This window comes from Artemia sp. Qi Xiang Cuo, chromosome 19, assembly GCF_049724085.1.
Source record: "Artemia sp. Qi Xiang Cuo chromosome 19, ASM4972408v1, whole genome shotgun sequence".
Classification (NCBI taxonomy): domain Eukaryota; kingdom Metazoa; phylum Arthropoda; class Branchiopoda; order Anostraca; family Artemiidae; genus Artemia; species Artemia sp. Qi Xiang Cuo.
Genome location: NC_142812.1, coordinates 19,273,192 through 19,291,291, shown reverse-complemented (window position 1 = coordinate 19,291,291; position 18,100 = coordinate 19,273,192). Strand labels below are relative to the sequence as shown.

Here is an 18,100-nt window from a genome sequence, read left to right as displayed (position 1 = left end):
CTAGCAATCAAGAGAAGAGCATTTCCCGCCGTGAGGTCCTCATAAGGTTAGGTATGGCTTTGGTCCGACCATTTTGCACCATCAGATCTTCAAACAAAGTTCTACAACGAGAACTTCGTCGACTTACATGCCAGATTGCTGGGATTCCCTTTGCAGAAAGCCAGAACACAGGGGAACAACATTCTGCAGCCAAACGAGCTCCATTTGGTATCTGTCCCAGGGAAAAGGACCGCAAGACTACCCTATGCTGTGCCATCTGTAAAAATATGTCTGTAAGGAACATGCAGTGACTGTTTGCTCAAGCTGCATCTAGAAACAAACTTTTTATTGGTTTCAATGGTAGTTATGTCAATATATTTGAAAATAAAAGCTCATGTTTCCATCTAAATATTTTATTGACTGGTACCCTTCAGAAGATTGGGGTCATTTTGACCCCACCCTACCATGAGTGTTATAAAAAACACCCTACCAGTTAAGGGTTCCACTAAGTTGAGTCTATTGTTTGTTGTAAGTAATTAATTTGTCTTCTGAAAAGCTCAAATATATATTTAACAAAAAAAAAGCTCTTTTCTGAACTTATTTAGCTTTTAGTATAACATATAACAACAATGTGTTTTTTTGTGAGAACAGAATTGCAGATTACATAAAAATGAAGGCGGGTTGCAGTAGATACACCAGACCTGTACAGTATTTGCAATACAGTATTCTCCAGTGACCATAGACCAGCTGCTTCAGATACTATACGTTTGCCACAGTATTTACCAGAGACTAAGCTTGGTGATCAGCAACCAAGGGCAATGTCTTTTTTCTCACTCAGTTTTGGCCGATCTATGGAAATATTTAAACCATCACCCTCCCCCCAGTTAGGCCACTAGTGTTTACAATACAGTTTTTGTTAATTAAAACAGCGCCGCTCCAGGAATAAATGTGTGCTGTTGCTGATGCTGCAGGTCTTCTGAGAATGTTGGGACTTATTCCCCAAAATGTAATATTTATCCCTAATTACTTGTGGAAACGGTTGCAAAATAAAGCTCCTGGAACTAGCATTGTCTTTCATTTCTTAACAACCTATAGAACCAACCTTGTTTCAGAACCAAGCCAAAGCAAACGAAAAAATAGTGCTAAAGCAATTTGTTTGAATTTTCACTCTAAATTAAAAATTTATGGCTGGTGGCTTAATAGCTTTTGAACTATCATACCGGATTTCCCCATTATATTCAGATTATCCAAAATAAAATTACCGATTTTTCAAATTCTCTCCAAAATAATTTCTCATTTAGGACTTTGAGCTCCCTGGCTAACCTCAAAAGAAATTCCCCTGTTGTCCTCTCTTCATTGCCCTATCATTAATACATATCCTTATATAGGGGAAATATTCTTTTTCTTGGCCTCATAACTGGCCCCCTGCAGTTCCCTCTTTATTACTTTATAATAAAATATTTGCTTGTTCAACTGGTTTATTTTCTTTCCTACTTGTTGTCATTTCATTTATTAATTCACATATTTATCTTACTATGATCTTTCTAATAACTACTCAATTGTTCTACATGTTTACCTTATGTCAATCATTACAAGAGTGACAGATGTTGACTGTACTCTCCATTCATGCCTAATTATCTGCTCTTTTTAATAATTAGTCAATTGGCCAAATCATTTTTCTATTTTTTTGCTACTTATTTAACTTAATTATTTACATAATTAAACAATCTAAGCAAGTTCTTTTAATTTATTCAACCAAAATTTTTTTACGTTACTTATTTCACATATGACTAAAAAGGCAAACACGGCCCTTTTAGAATTTGTGATACCCCCCCCCCACATATTATACACCATTATTGGTCTGTCAGGACTTACAACAGAAGTAGTTCCATCACCAACTTCTTGATCCTGAAGCTGCGATAATTCCACTAATACTTTTGCGGCAGGATGCTCCACGTCTAGTAACTTGAGTATTGTAGCTCCATCATTAGTTATTGTTATTTCCTGAAAAGAAAGGAGAACAGTAGGATAAAATAAGGATCATTTTACTAATTTTTTATTTTTTATTTTATTTATTTTCATTTAATTTAATAATTATTTTTTTTAAAAATAAAAACTAGAAAAAAAAATAAAATAAGGATCATGAACTAAAGAAAATACATGCTCATTTACTTACTTATTAAAAGAACCATAAAAATGATCAAGTTCAGAGGCAGGCACAACTAACAATAAATAATTATAGAGTAGTTGTATAATGAATACATTTTCATACAAGGACTATACAAAAACACGTATTCATTCAAGAGCCTTGCGGTACTCCCGCTGTCACAGCATAGGAAAGAAATTCATGGTTTTTCAATATTCTAAATATAACTGGATTTCCTAGGCATGCTGTGAAATATTGGACACGCCTACCTGTTCATTATGCTTTATACCTATAATAAAATAATGTTTTGAAATACAAGGAGGTAGCAATTTATTTCACCGTCGGTTTGCATATCAATTTACTTAGGTGGGTGCTAAGAAGGCCAAGAAATATTTGATTCTAGTTGTATATAGAAAATAACAAATAATTATTTTAATAGAAATAACTAATTAATTATCAATATTTAATTAATAAAGTTTTCAATTAAAGAAATTATTAATTAAATGATAATTATTAATAATAATATAATACGTAAATTATTTAATCATATGAAATATTACATTAAATATTCAACATCAAGTAAATCAATAATATTAAAAAAACAATATAAATTAATAATAATAATAAAATTATTAATTAAAATATATCGGAATAATTAAGCATAAAACCAGAATGTTTTTCGCTTCTTTCTCTTGTCGTTCTAGAATCGAGAAAAAGTAGTGCTGTCAATCTTATTTTTAATGCTCTTGATCGAGACGGCTCTCTCTTTTGGGTCGTAATGGAGGGTTGAGTCGGACATTCTTTTTCGGGTTGAACCTGAAGGTGTCCAGTTCAACCCTACATGAGTAAGAGAAGATGATTACTTTTATCTTAAAAGTAGACAATAAATATCCTCATAAATAAAAAAAATCACGGACTTTTATGTAAACAAACGCGTACATGGTCAATTCAAATTTCACCAAAACAGTGTTTATCCATATAACATAAGACAAAATGCTTGCTTGTGTATTCAGCTCCATGTTCAATCTTTTTTTTTCTCTCTCTCTCTCTCGACTCTTGCAGGGTTAAGAGTAGTTGAAATGTTTTATTTCTTTGCTTACGCCTTTTCTTAATGCCCAGAAAGTAAATATGAAAGATGCTTGGGGACCGTGGTCCACAGAAGGAAAATCTGAGATAGGCGGACCAAGCACAATTAGAAAGAAGGATGTCAATCCAAGCAGCTGCGCCTCACTTCAAAATGAAAAAAAATGTTCTTCTAACCTTTCCCCCACACTGCTCCCACCGACTCAAACCCTTAGATATTGGTGTTCTTGATCCTTTCCAGAGTGGTTTCGAGGCAAGGTTTAATAAATGGCTCGAGTTAAACTCTGAAAAAAGGGTGTCGATTCACCAAGTGGCTGAGCTTTGTCTTGCGCCCTACCTAAAAAGGTTCCTCTGGCCAATATTATTTCTTCTTTCAGAGAAGCTGGAATCTGGCCTTTCGAAAGAAATATTTTCGGTGAAGTGGATTTTATCCTGTCCAAAGTGAAGGACTGACTTATTCAAGATCAAGCAAGTTTAAATTAGGAAAATGTAACAGCCTTGGAATATGAATAAATCTGCCAATCCGGGCCAGGGATGATAGTTCTACAACTGGGTGATCAACTGGCTCTAGTTCTTCTTCCAGGCCACCAACACGCAAGGTCAGTTCGCCAGAGTAACCCAATAAATGGTTAGACCTTTCCCGTATAGAAAGTGTCCAAACAAGGTCTCGTAAGCACCGCAAAATTGAAGAACTAGGATCCTCACAGACAACCAAGAAAAGGAAGAAATTGAGGCAAAATAGGGTGGGAAAGGGAGAGTAAAACACCATAAGGAAACGCCCGTGGTGGATCTCAAGCTGAATAAGTTATCTGGTGCATCCTTAAACCTAAGTGCAGAAGACAACCATACCACCTGTACAACCCTTCTTCCTTGTCAGTGGGAGATTACGTCTTAGTCAAGTTCCAGCTAAAGAAGTCAACCTGCTGCTAGGTTGGATCAGTCCAGGATATTGTAGTAACTGAATCAATTTCATGCAAAAGAAATGCGAAAAATTAGTCTTCCCCTAGTAAGAAAACTTTATCCTGTGGAGGATCTAGCAGAGTACTTCAGAGCTTTCGCTTTGTATTGGATCTCTCATCACACAATGTGTCTTAATCAAACAAGCTAAAGATGTTCTGTTTTCTTTTAAATCCTCGTTTTAACAATTTTGTACAGCTGTATTCAAAGTAGAAAAACTATTTTAAAGAAGACTTTATTGTTTCTATAGGATCACAAGTAGATTTTGGGCATATTTCAGCTTGTCGGTTTCAAGCCCAACCATGTCCGAACTGACCCCACCGGGTGGGTGCTGGTTCGGACACTTCGACCAAAAATATAAATACAAACTTTGTGGAAATTTGAAGAAGAAAAAATGTAAAAAAAATCTCAAATATACCTTATTCTGAGAGGTATCTGGGGAACACGGAATTTCTGTTTTTCTTTCATAAAAAAATAGATATTTGTGATTCCCTAATTTTGTCCAGTTCAGCCCCGTCATCCCCTACTACTAACTGTTGAAATTAATAGCATTAAAGCTATTGCTAAATCCGGGTGACAGAGCCATTCTAAAGAAAACCGCCTTTTAGAATTCACTTTGGCCGTATGTATTTTCCATTATACCTTTTAGCCTGCAAGGTGCTGCTGAAATATTCTAGTTGGTATTTCATCTATATTATGATTATGCTAGTAATTTTCACGAGCCTACTTGGTTGGTATTGCTATTTACAGTTCCTCTTGGACCAATCATTTATCTCATGTTCATGCAGTTTTTAAGAGTTTTAATAAGGCAGGTCAAAAAGTTTAACTCCACAGAAGTACAAATGTAACTTTGCATAAAATAACACAAAGTTCTTGCCACAAAAAAAGGAGCTGGTACTGTTTCTATTAGAAAAAAAAAAATCAAATCCTCTCAGAAGGTGGATTTTCAAAAACCAAAAGAGAGGTTCGAGTGGTTTTGAATGGTTCTTTATTATCATTGTTTCACTCCTAATAGGTCTAAAGTTAGTATCCTATTAATCAAAAGTAATGAATAATGATGCCATGTGTACCCTACATAAAAAAAAGTATGCCCTTGTATAGGGACTAACCCTTGGGAGACATTTGCATGGCATTGGCATACTTTGCTGGAAATCATGTCCATTCTTGTATAAGCCTGATTCAAGAAGGATTTCATATTGCTAGTAAGTCATCACATTATGGAAATGGAACTGTTATATCATAGCAGAATGAAAAAAAAAGCTGAACAGAGTTAAGGACATATACATACACATACATAAAAACATATTTAAGTCGCAAACTTTCAGAAGCAGTTTAATTTCACCATTGAAAAAAAAGCTGAGGTTATAAAGTAGGGCGGATATTCATTCCAATATTAACTAGAGAATATTATGTTTTGAGTGAGAGCAGATCATAACGTTTAACAACAATGTCAAAAACAACAATGTCAATGTCAATAACAACAATGTCAATGTCAATAATGTCTGTTAATTTCTCCATGCCTTTTAAGATGGTCTTTACTGTTCCAAGCAGTGTAGTTATAAGACATAGTCACAATAGTAAAAATAACCACGATACACATATTTTGACACACGTGTATAAAGAAGAAAAAGATGGCTATAAAGAAGACTCGAAACTTGCCTAACACCTAATCGAAAAAGAAGAACTTGATTGGATTGTAATCAATATTACTTTTCATATGTCCATTGCCAGATATAAGGTTATACCAGATGACTTGAGGCAATTCCATCAATCTAGCCAAACCACCGAGAGTTCAAAAAGGCCCAGCACCAAGGCAAATCATAAAATATTTCTTTAAGTTCTTGCAAACATAGAAACATAACTTCAATGATTCAGCCTGTGTAAAAAGAAGCTTTGTTCTAGCAAAGGCAACATAGCTCAGATGGTTCACTCAACTTCAATGGTGAGGTATCTGTAGTCCACAGGTAATCTTTTAAGAAACAGAGGAATGGGTAGAATCAAAAGAGGGAGGGACAACGCAGGAAAAATATTTGGCAACCAAGTTTTCCTGACCAGATTCCCATGAGAATCTAGAGTTTTATTTGCAAAATTACAAATACAGATACTATTGCAAATGGTGAAACTTTTACGTATTTACTATTGCATTATCAAGTCACTTAAAACTGATATTTTATCAATTTTATATGGTTTATATATTTTGCGTCTTTTGCAACATCTTGTACTTTTGCTCATTAAAACATTGCAAAGCATCACATACGCCTGTGAGCAACGCGTGTGGTCAAATAAAGATTTTTATTAAAACAAGAACAAGAAAAAGTTATAATTTTCCTTAAGCGGATTTGATATCTTAAAAATCATTTTGCGAGTCTCAACGTTGGTTGACCCTCTGAAAGACAAAGGGCCAATTAGCGAATTTTTCCAGAACTACAGAGAACTCTCAAAGCAAATTTGCTAAAAATTGATAAGGGATCTTAGATGCGTCAACAGTCTAAAAAGCTAATGACAAGCTAGTTTAAAATAGAGGAAACCTATAATCTCTTACTGATTGTTAAACAAAGTGCTGTCTATTCAATTTGCAAACAGCATAAATAATATGCTTTTACAGGATGCAGAATATGCATCCTTTACACCGCATCCTGTGCAAGCAAGGTTTTCAATCAATGTGGCAGGGGATTCCCAAAGCTGTCAAATTACTCAAATGATACTTTTTTTGAACTGATTTTCATTGTTTTTTTTTAACAGGTATTCTAGAATATTTTTAGAGATTGAACTTTAAAACAAAAAGTGCTCTGCTCAATAAAAAAAAAGAAGAAACAACCAACACTTTCTATAATAATATAAGTTTCGTTAAATCTGAATAGCTCCATTTCCAGCACAAAACGAAAGAAGTTAAATGGTTTTTCTAAGATTAATGGAAAAGAATACGTCAGCTTTTAGTCTTCTGTAATTTATTTGGATCTCTTATCCAAGTTCTACGAGTTTTGACCAACCCACCAAATCAATTCTAAATAGTTTGGCCACACAAACTAAAAAAGTTTTTAATGGATAAGATAGGGTGTTCTTTTCAGGTATCAAATATCCTTGAGCCATGCAATTGTCAGTTCACCTCTCTAAGTAATACAAGTTCTTGAAGCATACAAGTGCTTGAAACGATTCTGAAACAAACAGCATTGCAAAAAAATTAGCACTATGTTTCGTTTGTCATGCTGTAGTTATTCTTGATTCAAAACATATGGAAGAATTTCACCAACAACAAGGCTTATTGACAAGCTATTGGAGCATGTTTGAGGTGCTAGGAGATACTTAGTATGCTAGTGAAATTAGTATCGTATTGGTCAGAGCAGTGTTTCTTTATAAAGCATTTTCCTTAGAAAGCCATGGAAAGTTATCATTGAATTAAAGTAAAGTTGCCATCAATCCATGGCTAATTGGAGAAAAAGCCAAGACAGATAGTCTGAGTGAGAGGCACAGCTGGCACAAGCCGTTTTCCAGGAATGTATAAAAATTATGTCATTATCACTTGTTGATACATAGTCTATCATCCATCTATCCATCTTAGGGCAGACTACTAAGTTAGATAGTCATAGAACTTTAGGGATGATTGAGATTTTTGGGTTGACTCATGACGGACAAGGTCGACTGGACTTGAATGCAAAGGGGGGGGGGAGGAAATGAACTTGCTTGGACTCACAGGCAAACAAGTGACCCAGGTCTAATAGCCTTGCCTGCTTAGAGTCTCAGGCAGACTACCATTTGATGATTAGGTTTGTGTACCATTCTGCAACTTGGTGAAGTTGCTATGATAGTTCTTTCACTTCCAAGAACAATAGCAGTAACTGAGAAGATTTCAAGCTCCTGTGGCAATATTCACACAAAAAACTGAACTGCCTTGAAACTGGGAGGGCTGAAAAACTTCCCACGCCCTCAAGGCTCTGAAAACAAAATCAAAACAAAATTGGTTCCAGGAACCAGCAGTTTGACCCAATCTTAGTCAGCAGAATCAGAAGGAGAAGAGCTGATTTTGCCAGTAGGTGAACTGCTGGTGTTCCTGACGCCTATGATAATAATTGACTTTTTTGCTGTTATAATTCCGTGCTTACTTGATAAAAATGATAAAATATCACCTTGTCAGTACCTAAATAATCAAATATTTAAAATCATTTTCTAATTTCTATTTGGTACTTACATAAATAGCTGGAAAATTGTTTGAATCAATTAACTTGCCATGACTAAATATTTAGTATGGTTGTTACTAGTCTAGAGAAAAAGTAAAAAGATACAGAATACGATTAAGAACTAAAAACACATAATTTGCTGAAGGAAAAGTGTTTAACTGGTCTTAGACCTATCAAGCAATTCTAAACACCAATTTTATCCTGTGTTTTCAGATAAATCTTCATTTTACCCTGTTTCTTTAGTGATTTCACTAACTGACTTTTCATTTTACAGCAATTTTACAACACAAATCATAACTCAGGGGGCCATGTTGCACAATTTTGAATTAATAACTCAAAGGGTGAAGGAGGATCATGATTACTATTTTTTTCATTAATTACAAAATTATTATCATACTCTATGACATTGCAGAGGCTTGGTAAACAGTGACATGTAAGCTTATAATTTTTTTTTGCCACATTACATACAACAGATGATCAGATAATATTGGCAAAAGTTTGCCTGACCACAAATTCTTACTTTTAGTGCTTTTAAAGTGAAACAAAAAGGAATGGAGGACTCCTAGCTGTCCTTAGTAGCCCTTGGTGCACTTTTGGCTCCTGAGAAGTATTACTCACCATTCACAACACTATCATGTTAAAGAAAAATAGCCCTAGTAATTCCATTTGCCCAATGTATACAGCATACATTGAAATGAAACCTTTTATGATAAATGTGAGGTATTTAACCACATAATTTTACTTAATGCAAAACACAGAAGTTACTAAAAATACTTTTTGCTATATCAAAAAGAAATATCTAATGCGACTTTTGGATGAGAAATAAGGTTGTGAAACATAAAAATTTACTTACTCCAACTTCATCAACCAACATCTTGTCAAGTCCCAAAGGCCCAAGGGATGACTTTACAATATTTGAAATTGCACCTGCTGCCAGAACTAAAAGATAATTGGACTTGAATATTTTTCTAAACAAATGCAATAAAGCTGACAAGCTTAATCTAAGACTGGATTTACTGAAAAATTGTGCCAATAAATCCTGGAAAACTCTGCCAATAATGTTTGCCTCCTAGAAGGTTGTTACATCAATCCATGTAAGCAAATGAATTAAAATGAGTCTCTTTCATATACAAAGAATACATGAGTGTACATAAATGGGGCATTTTATGGTAAAATGTTCTTTTATATAAGTAGCCTACTGATAATGTCTCTGGGGAATTTAAACAAGATGACCTATACATGGTTCAAAATAGGTTACTGAATCAGGCTTAGGATGCTTCAACTAGGCCTGTCAAGCCTCAGTGAAATAGTTATTAATGTTTTTAATACATTTATAATTGACATATTAACCTTTTTTTTACTGTTTTTATTGACCTTATCTATTTTGCAATTTTGTCTTTAATTATTTTTTACATTCTAATTGTGGTTATAGTATTTTTGTAAAAAAAAAAAAAAGAAAGAAATTATATCACAAAAGAAAGTTCAGCAATATTTGCTCATGAAAGCAATTTAAAGAAAAAAACTTTATCACATTAAACCAGAGTTGTCAGCCCAAATTATATCCTTTCTTGTCATACTCCTGAAGTTTTAATTGTTGTCTTCTGAATCTAAAAATCAGTCTAAATTTGTGTTTGTTTTTTTTTGTTATGGGTTTGTCATGTCCATCAAAGTGAGGAATAGCAAGCCAAAGTTTCTGCAAAAAAAATGCTCATGGAACAGGTTTTTGCCATGATGCTCCTAAGTCAGGCCAGGGTTGCCATCTAAAGTGCTAATAAACTATTTATGACAATCTTTTTGGGTTGCAGTATGGTTTTTCTGTATAGTACTGTTTCTGAATTAGTAAGGAACTGAATGTTACCTAAAAAATGGACATTTCTAACAGATTGTCAGATACTACCTATACACAGGGTATTTAAAGCTGGAGGACAAAAACCCTAGGATACTGGGACCTGGGTGCAAAATTTGCTGAGCATGAATTTATGATACAAGTCTATTTGTAATCTATTCTACAATAATAAAACATTTCTCCTTTCAGACCCATTTTAAAGTTTAGTCAACAACTCAAACAAACAAGTTTATGAAAAATGCAAGAGGAAAAGAAATTACATGAAATTGTAAGTTCATTTCATGAATTGTCATTTGTAATTACCAAATGAATGGGACTTTTTTTTTTAACATAAAAGTAGGCTACTTTGTTTCATTGGCTCTTGGTTATATTTTGGCTGATTTGGGTAGCTTTGGCTGGTATATTACACTATTGAGCTGGTACTCCTTCATTAACAATGTTGTTTTAGCAGCTAGCATCCTTTATTTTTCATTGATGGTCTCAGATCTGTCCATTCACCAGCCAAGAAATATGATTTATGAAATTACTAAATATGAAAGAAATGCTTAAAAATAGGAATACTGTCATTTTTTTCAGAAATTTTCAATCTTAAAAACCATGCATGCCAAATTTGAAAAATATAATTCAGTAGATGGATAGAACTGCATCACAGCTATGATAGCATTTTTTTTTTTTTGTCTTTCATTGACATATTAAAACCATACAAGAGCAGAAAAAAACATACCAAAACTTACAAAGGCATCATGAACCAAGAAAGCAAGCAAGACATACTGTCACTTTCAAATTTATCAAACAGCAATAAAAAAAAATTGAAGAGAAGAAATTTAGCTATTTCTGAATGGCAACATTTTTACACTCACAAATATGTATATTCATATATGACCACTTAGGCAAGTTTGGCTTGAATATGCATTTCAATTAACCATTTTTCATACTAAATCTCATCATTCTTATTCAGACAAATTCAGATTGCTTTACAGGTAACATTTGTTCTTCACAGAGGCCACAAATTTCCCTTAAAGCATACAGAACCATTCTGGTGTATATTAAACATTTCTCTACTGTGATGCAAATAAAGAATTTATCATATTGACAATCTAGGTCAGACCTTGGGATGAGTGAGAAAAAGAGGATTTTAATCAGTGTTTCCAATTTTTCTTCGAAAAAACAAAGACCACCACAATAATGTAGATCCCTGCTGAACTCATGCTGTATTTGAAATAATCAAAATTGAACAAAGAATGAAAACCATCAGCTTTAGAACCAGGGGATTGATTTAAAATGGCTCACAGACCTGATAGGCTATTTGAATTCCCCTTACTCTGTGCCTATCTACCTTAGTTCTGCCCTAGGATGGATGCTAGGCTATCAACAAGTGAAATGAACTTGAAGACCCTAATCTATCCCAGGGAAAGGTTTGAAAACAAAGAAAAGACATTTTTGTTTTTGAGAGACCCTAATTCATTGTGTTAAGTTTGAGATTTCTTGGGACCAATAACAGAAAGGATCCACAAATCCTATGTGGAGTTTTGATTATCAAAATAGACAAACACAGATTGGACCTATATAGAAGTACAGAGGATTTTTCTAGTGAGGGCTCTTTTTTACCAATCTTAGAGAACCCTTACCCTTGAGCTCTGGTATGACCACAGTTTTTGCCACTAGCATTTCAAAACTGAATTCATCTATAATCACTGGAAGTCTAAATTAAAAACATATTAAAAAAAACAAAAAAAAAATAGAAGGAAAAAAAGGCATAGAACACACTTTCTTTTAGATTTGCATAAAGGAACAATCACTGAAATCTAAAGTTATTCTAAGGATATTTGTTACCAGAAAATTATTCAAATTATTTATTTTCCTTTTTTCAATAAAATTAGGTTCAAAGAACTGATGAAAAAGTTCTTATCAGAAGCTAAACATTCAGTGATAGCAACTGAATAAAACTCTCCAAATACAATATTTGTTACCATGGCAAATTGTGTTAAACTGGCATTATAAACCATCTGTTGATGAGAAATAAGGATAAAAATAATGCAAATTATCCAGCCAACTTTTACATATAGCCAGAAATGCAATCAATCATTAGAGGGGAGGGAGCTGGGATACATTTCAACAATAAGTGTCTGTTATACAACAAGAATCAGACAGAAATAATATAAATATACCATTCAATGCTCTTTCCAGAAACAATAGCCACAGCTATCAAAATTGCATCCCAGTCCCCGTCCCCCAGCTGATGTTAAGCTAAAGCCAAAGTTATAGACAAGAGTTTGCTGATTATTTCTTTCTGTATTATGAACCAACTACTGAAAAAAAAGTGCAACAAAAATTACATGTCAACAAAATCAGCAAAGCTGTGTATACAATCTAAGGCTATAATGGCACACAATTGTTATAGCAATGATCATAATAAACTTTAATAAGTGAAAATTTAGATAGAAAAACAGGCATAATATTAAAAAAAAAGCAGTGGAAAAAAACAAACAAACTTTAAATAATAAGATCCAAATATTTTGACTCCATATCTGGGAGCCTTTACCAATGGTGAAAAAATGAATGAAAAAAAAAAAACAGTTCTGATTATTAAGCACATATTTATATGTGCTTGATAAATTAAGCACATCATTTGTGCTGCTTATTTGCAGTGATATTTGGAATTTATTAAGTATGGACTAAGAAATTATTTTTTATGATCATTATATTTCAAAATAATACTAAATAGTGGTTAAATGATATATCTTTTTTTGTTATTACTGGGTGAGTTTTTGGATGTGAGGCTTTTTGCTAAATTGCAAAGTGGTTGAAATAGGTGAAAGAAACTCTTAAAAATGAATCTAGAGCCAAAATTATGCACTGGGAAGCTTTTTAAAATACCTGCCTCTTCAGTCTTCCTTTTCAAAGGGACAAACCTTTGATGAATTAGAATACAATTTATTGTATAATATAGAAACCTCCAGAATTACATCTAAATCACAATTGTGACCAAAAGAAAGTTTTATGCATTTCATCACTTGGCTAAATTGTAGTACATAAGGTTTTAAACTATTTGAAAAAAAATTTGCAATAAAAGTGAAAAAAAAAGATCCTAAAAGGTTCCATGGCATAGAATTCCAGCCAAATCATGGGAATTGAGTTTACCAGCTCTGAATTTCTTTCACCTAACTCAACCATTTTTTGAGATAGCATCCTTTCTAAGATGGCTCATGAAACTTACAACATATCCGCACACAGTTGAAGTTGGAGGGATTCCCATACCCTAATACTAGTGAAATTTCATGAAAGATTATGTCCCAAAAATGTTTCTAGAATTCAGTGATTTCTAAGTTCTGGGGGTGCAATTATCGTGGTAGCAAATATATTTGTCACTTTTGATTTACAACCTTTTCTTTGATTTGCTACTTTTGACCTTTGCTACCTACCTTTTACTTGTTACCAATTTGCTACTATTATATTTGGAAAGAATGTTGAAATTGAATGGTAGCATTCTTGGTAAAAGTTTACTATAGGGCAGAAATTAAAGGGGAAAACTTAGATATACATAACTAGATTCTCTATTCAATGCTCTTTCTAAATATGATAGTTTCTACCTTTGCAGTTGTATCTCAGACCCTCCCCCATCCCTAATGGACCCAGGTAGAGCTCTAAGCTCTATACAAGTTTGCTGAATTATGCTATTTTTTCTAATTTGTTTTATTTGGTGTTATGAACCAACAGTTGACAAGAAATAAGCACAAGATATAATTACAAACCTGTATAACCAGCATATTACTGTAAATAGCCTATAGTTAAACATGGGCCTATTAGGGAAGGCTGGCAGGTAATAGCATGGCAGTAATCATAATACTAGTATTTGTAGAGCAGTGAATGATGAATCTCATAGTATTTTTTTTTTTTTTAATTCTATCCTGTAATAAACCTTAGCCATATTTTTGTTCTGGTTATAGCTAGTTTAGAAGAGGAATGAATATACAGGAAGACTTACTGTGTTTAGTTCAGAATATGACTTAAGCAAGGTTACACTTAATAGCTAACCTATCTTATTTTTTTTCTCTTGCTCTCAATTCTTAGTTGACTAGACAATTCACTAGGACTGGGCAGAGGCACCATCCCCAAAACCAAAATATGGCCTAAAGTGCCAACTTCTAGATCAATAGCAGCCTAAAAAAAAACTTTTTCATGTTCTGAGTACCTCCCCTCCTTACCTAGGAAAATGTTTAATCCTACCTCTTAGGGGGAATTCTATGTGTACTAATATTGCTAGAAAGGTAGCTTTCTTTTTGATGACCTCACCTAAAGGAAACACTATAATAATAAAAGAATAGTACCACTCAGGGGCAGATCCAGGATTTTTTTAGGGAGGGGGGGCACAAAATAGGTTGATCCAATAACTTGCATTAGGAGCAAATTTGATTAATGCAAAACTTGAGTTAATTAAGTAAATTACACTACTTTAGACTATAATCGGGGGGGGGGCACCCCCTCACCCCATGGACTCACCACTGGCACCATTTGATTTACTATTCAACACTCTTTCATATAATGGTTGCTACCATGACAATCACACCCTATGATTATCAATACCTGGCCTAGAGTATCATGTCACTACAAAATAATGAAAACAGTTGTATAAAAATATGGTAAAATATGCAGCTGATAACATAATATAGCTAGAGTGAAAGTGAATGCATCACTTGATGCCTTTTTTTATGCTCTTTTGTAATTCAATAAATGTTTCTGAGAAAAATGAACTTTTGAGGCCTTAAAGGACCCAAAGTAACCATAGTTTGGTAAAATTCTACTTTAGCTACTCTTGGAAAGGCATTAGGTTAGGAAAATGAAACTTTCAGGGATGGGTCTACAGGCTAAAGTACTGTATGTCCTGGAAAGGTATTTTGAAGTAGCTACCTCCACTCCTTCACCCTCTAGAGAGCTTTGACTTTTACCAAATCATATTATTGACTTACAAATAAAGTAAACATACCACTCAATGCCTTCTTATGCTCTTTTCAAATATAATAATCATTTTTGTCAGAAATGAATTTTACCCCCACCCCTATATATACCAATTCAGGGTATATATTTTCACATTAGGAGAGGGAGGGGAGTAAAGTTTAAACTTACCTCTCATTTACATTAGAAATATACTTTACCCCCACCCCTAATGTGCAAATACTTACCCTGAATTGGTATATATAGGGTAAAATTCATTTCTAACAAAAATGATTATTAAATTTGGAAAGAGCATAAAAAAGTGGTATGTTTACTTTATTCATAAGTCAATAATATGAACTGCAAATTTTATTTCTGATGTAAATGGGAGGTAAGTTTAAACTTTACCCCCCCCCTAAGGTATAAATATATACCCTGAATTGGCATATATAGGGGAGGGGGGGCTAAAATTCATTTCTGATAAAAATGATTATTATATTCATAATCAGCATAAAAAAAGGCATCAAATGGTATATTCACTTTAGTTGTTACTCAATAATATGATTTGGTAAATATTTACCCATGAACACTATCTATATAACAACTTATTTGGTGGCAAATTTCAAAAGACTTAAGCATTGAATCTCAGCATGTTTTAGGAAACTTTTTCTTTTAAAGTTTTTTCTTTTAAAGTTAGGAAAAAGTTTTAGGAAACTTTTTCTTTTAAGCTGGAAAAAGAAGGATTTTTAGAGGAAAGGCTTGATGATAAATATTCTCCCCTTGGATAATGTGTTAACTAGGATCATTATACATATTTTAAAGTAAGAATTGTTTTGTTAACATGTCTCCTTAGCCTATCAGGGGCCATAATTCTAAATTTTGGTCGATATATACAAAATCATATTATTGAGTTAGGACTAAAGTGAATACACCATTCGATGCATTTTTGATGCTGATTACAAATATAATAAGCATTTCTATCAGAAATGAATTTCAGCCCCCCCCCTATATAGGCTATACCTAACCTAACCCTGAATTGGCACATATAGGGTAAGACACCTAGTAGTCAGCCACCATAATTTGATGTTTTTTCATGCTCTTTTAGGCTATAATTCATAGGCCTATAAAATACCTTTGGGGCCCATTTAAGGGCTAAGACATAATTTGTGACAGAAACAATTATTGAATTATGAAAGAGTATAATAAAGGCATCAAATGATGTTTTCACTTTTATCCTATAGCTAAATTATAGTGCCACCTAAAAATTTACCAAAGAAACTGATGACTGAAAATTAAGGTAAAAGGTTGTTTTATTAGAATTTCAAAAAGTCATGTAGCCAAATTACAGGACCCTTTAGAGGGAGAATGAGTGGAGGTAGGTACTTCAAAATAGCCTACCTTCCCAGGACATAGGCCTACTTTAGCCTGTAGACCAATTCCTGAAAGTTTCATTTTCCTAACCTGACTGCTTTCTAAGATAGCCAAAATTAGCTAAAGTGGAATTTTACCTATTCTTTGTCTAGAATTTTACCCAAATAGGAAACCAATGCAATGCCCAAGACTTGACTTAGCCTAAGATTGCCTGTAGAACTTGATCCAATTACCATTTTGGGTTCTGACTGATTCTCCAGTTGTTCTACTGCCTGCAAAACTAAGCATACTAGCCATGGTCGACATTTTGAGAAAGAGTTCAAATGGTTTTTCAATTTAGCTCTTTGGGCCGGGTCCACGCGCCTTGAGTTATTTGATTTCTTCGACAAAGGGCAGTAAAAAAAATGCTAATCTAAGGCTCGATTCAGAGGGCATGGTACAATCAATAATAGGGACAATCGTAATATTTCATACGTACGGTTAGGGGAAAGGCGAGTATTTTAAAATAAACTATGGATTGTATGAATAAAAACTATGGATAGTTTTGGAAGCAGAGCAGGACTGGAATTAAGGTTGCCTTCAAGATGTATAAAAAATAAAATATGTTTGACTAAAACTATAAAGTTTGCATATTGATATTGATTCATTTGATACAAAAAAAAGGTGAAGATGAATGGAAAATCAACAGTGCAGCTACTAAAAATCCAAATACTTCTAAGTAGTTTTATTTGATACACACACACATATATATATATATATATATATATATATACATATATATATATATATATATATATATATATATATATATATATATATATATATATATATATATATATATATATATATATATATATATATATATATATATATACATATATATATATATGTATATATATGTGTATCAAATAAAACTATTTAGAAGTATTTGGATTTTTAGTAGCTGAACTGTTGATTTTCCATTCATCTTCACCTTTTTTTGTATCAAATGAATCAATATCAATATGCAAACTTTATAGTTTTAGTCAAACATATTTTATTTTTTATACATCTTGAAGGCAACCTTAATTCCAGTCCTGCTCTGCTATATATATATGTATATATATATATATATATATATATATATATATATATATATATATATATATATATATATATATATATATATATATATATATATATATATATATATATATATATATATATATATATATATATATATATATATATATATATATATATATGTTAGGCTTATTTCAGTTAGGCTATATTGAAACCCTATACAATATCTGTAAAATAGCCAAGGACAGACAAGCTAGTAATTCATAGCTATACAAAATGGGAAAACAGCATAAATACCCAGCTTGTAATTCTATCTGGAACAACTTTCCTGGGGATATTGTTCCTGCCAATCCCTCCGTAGAGGGATTAGTAGCGGCATATCAGATACCTTTATGTAACTGGTGCCGTGAATATAGGAAAAAAAAAATCCAAACTTGGTTTTCAGCCAGATTACTTGATTTAAATATTAATTTCCGTTTTTTGTCTATTACTAATAAACTAATATTTTAATGTCAAACATATATATTTTAATAGTCTAATTTTAATATT

At 33.0% G+C, this 18,100-nt stretch overlaps 1 protein-coding gene across 1 annotated transcript in view; it reads right to left on the bottom strand.

Moving 5' to 3' along the window:
* CCT1 (chaperonin containing TCP1 subunit 1) overlaps window positions 1–16,862 on the bottom strand; it is a 56,422-nt gene extending 39,560 nt beyond the window's left edge. Inside the window, exons 1-3 of the mRNA XM_089105633.1 lie at window positions 16,723–16,862; window positions 9,194–9,279; window positions 1,855–1,983 (exon numbers count right to left, since the gene is read on the bottom strand). Of these exons, the coding sequence (XP_088961759.1) occupies window positions 1,855–1,983; window positions 9,194–9,279; window positions 16,723–16,795 (288 nt within the window). The 5' untranslated portion in view covers window positions 16,796–16,862. The remainder of the gene's footprint in view (window positions 1–1,854; window positions 1,984–9,193; window positions 9,280–16,722) is intronic.
* Window positions 16,863–18,100: the final 1,238 nt, after the last annotated feature.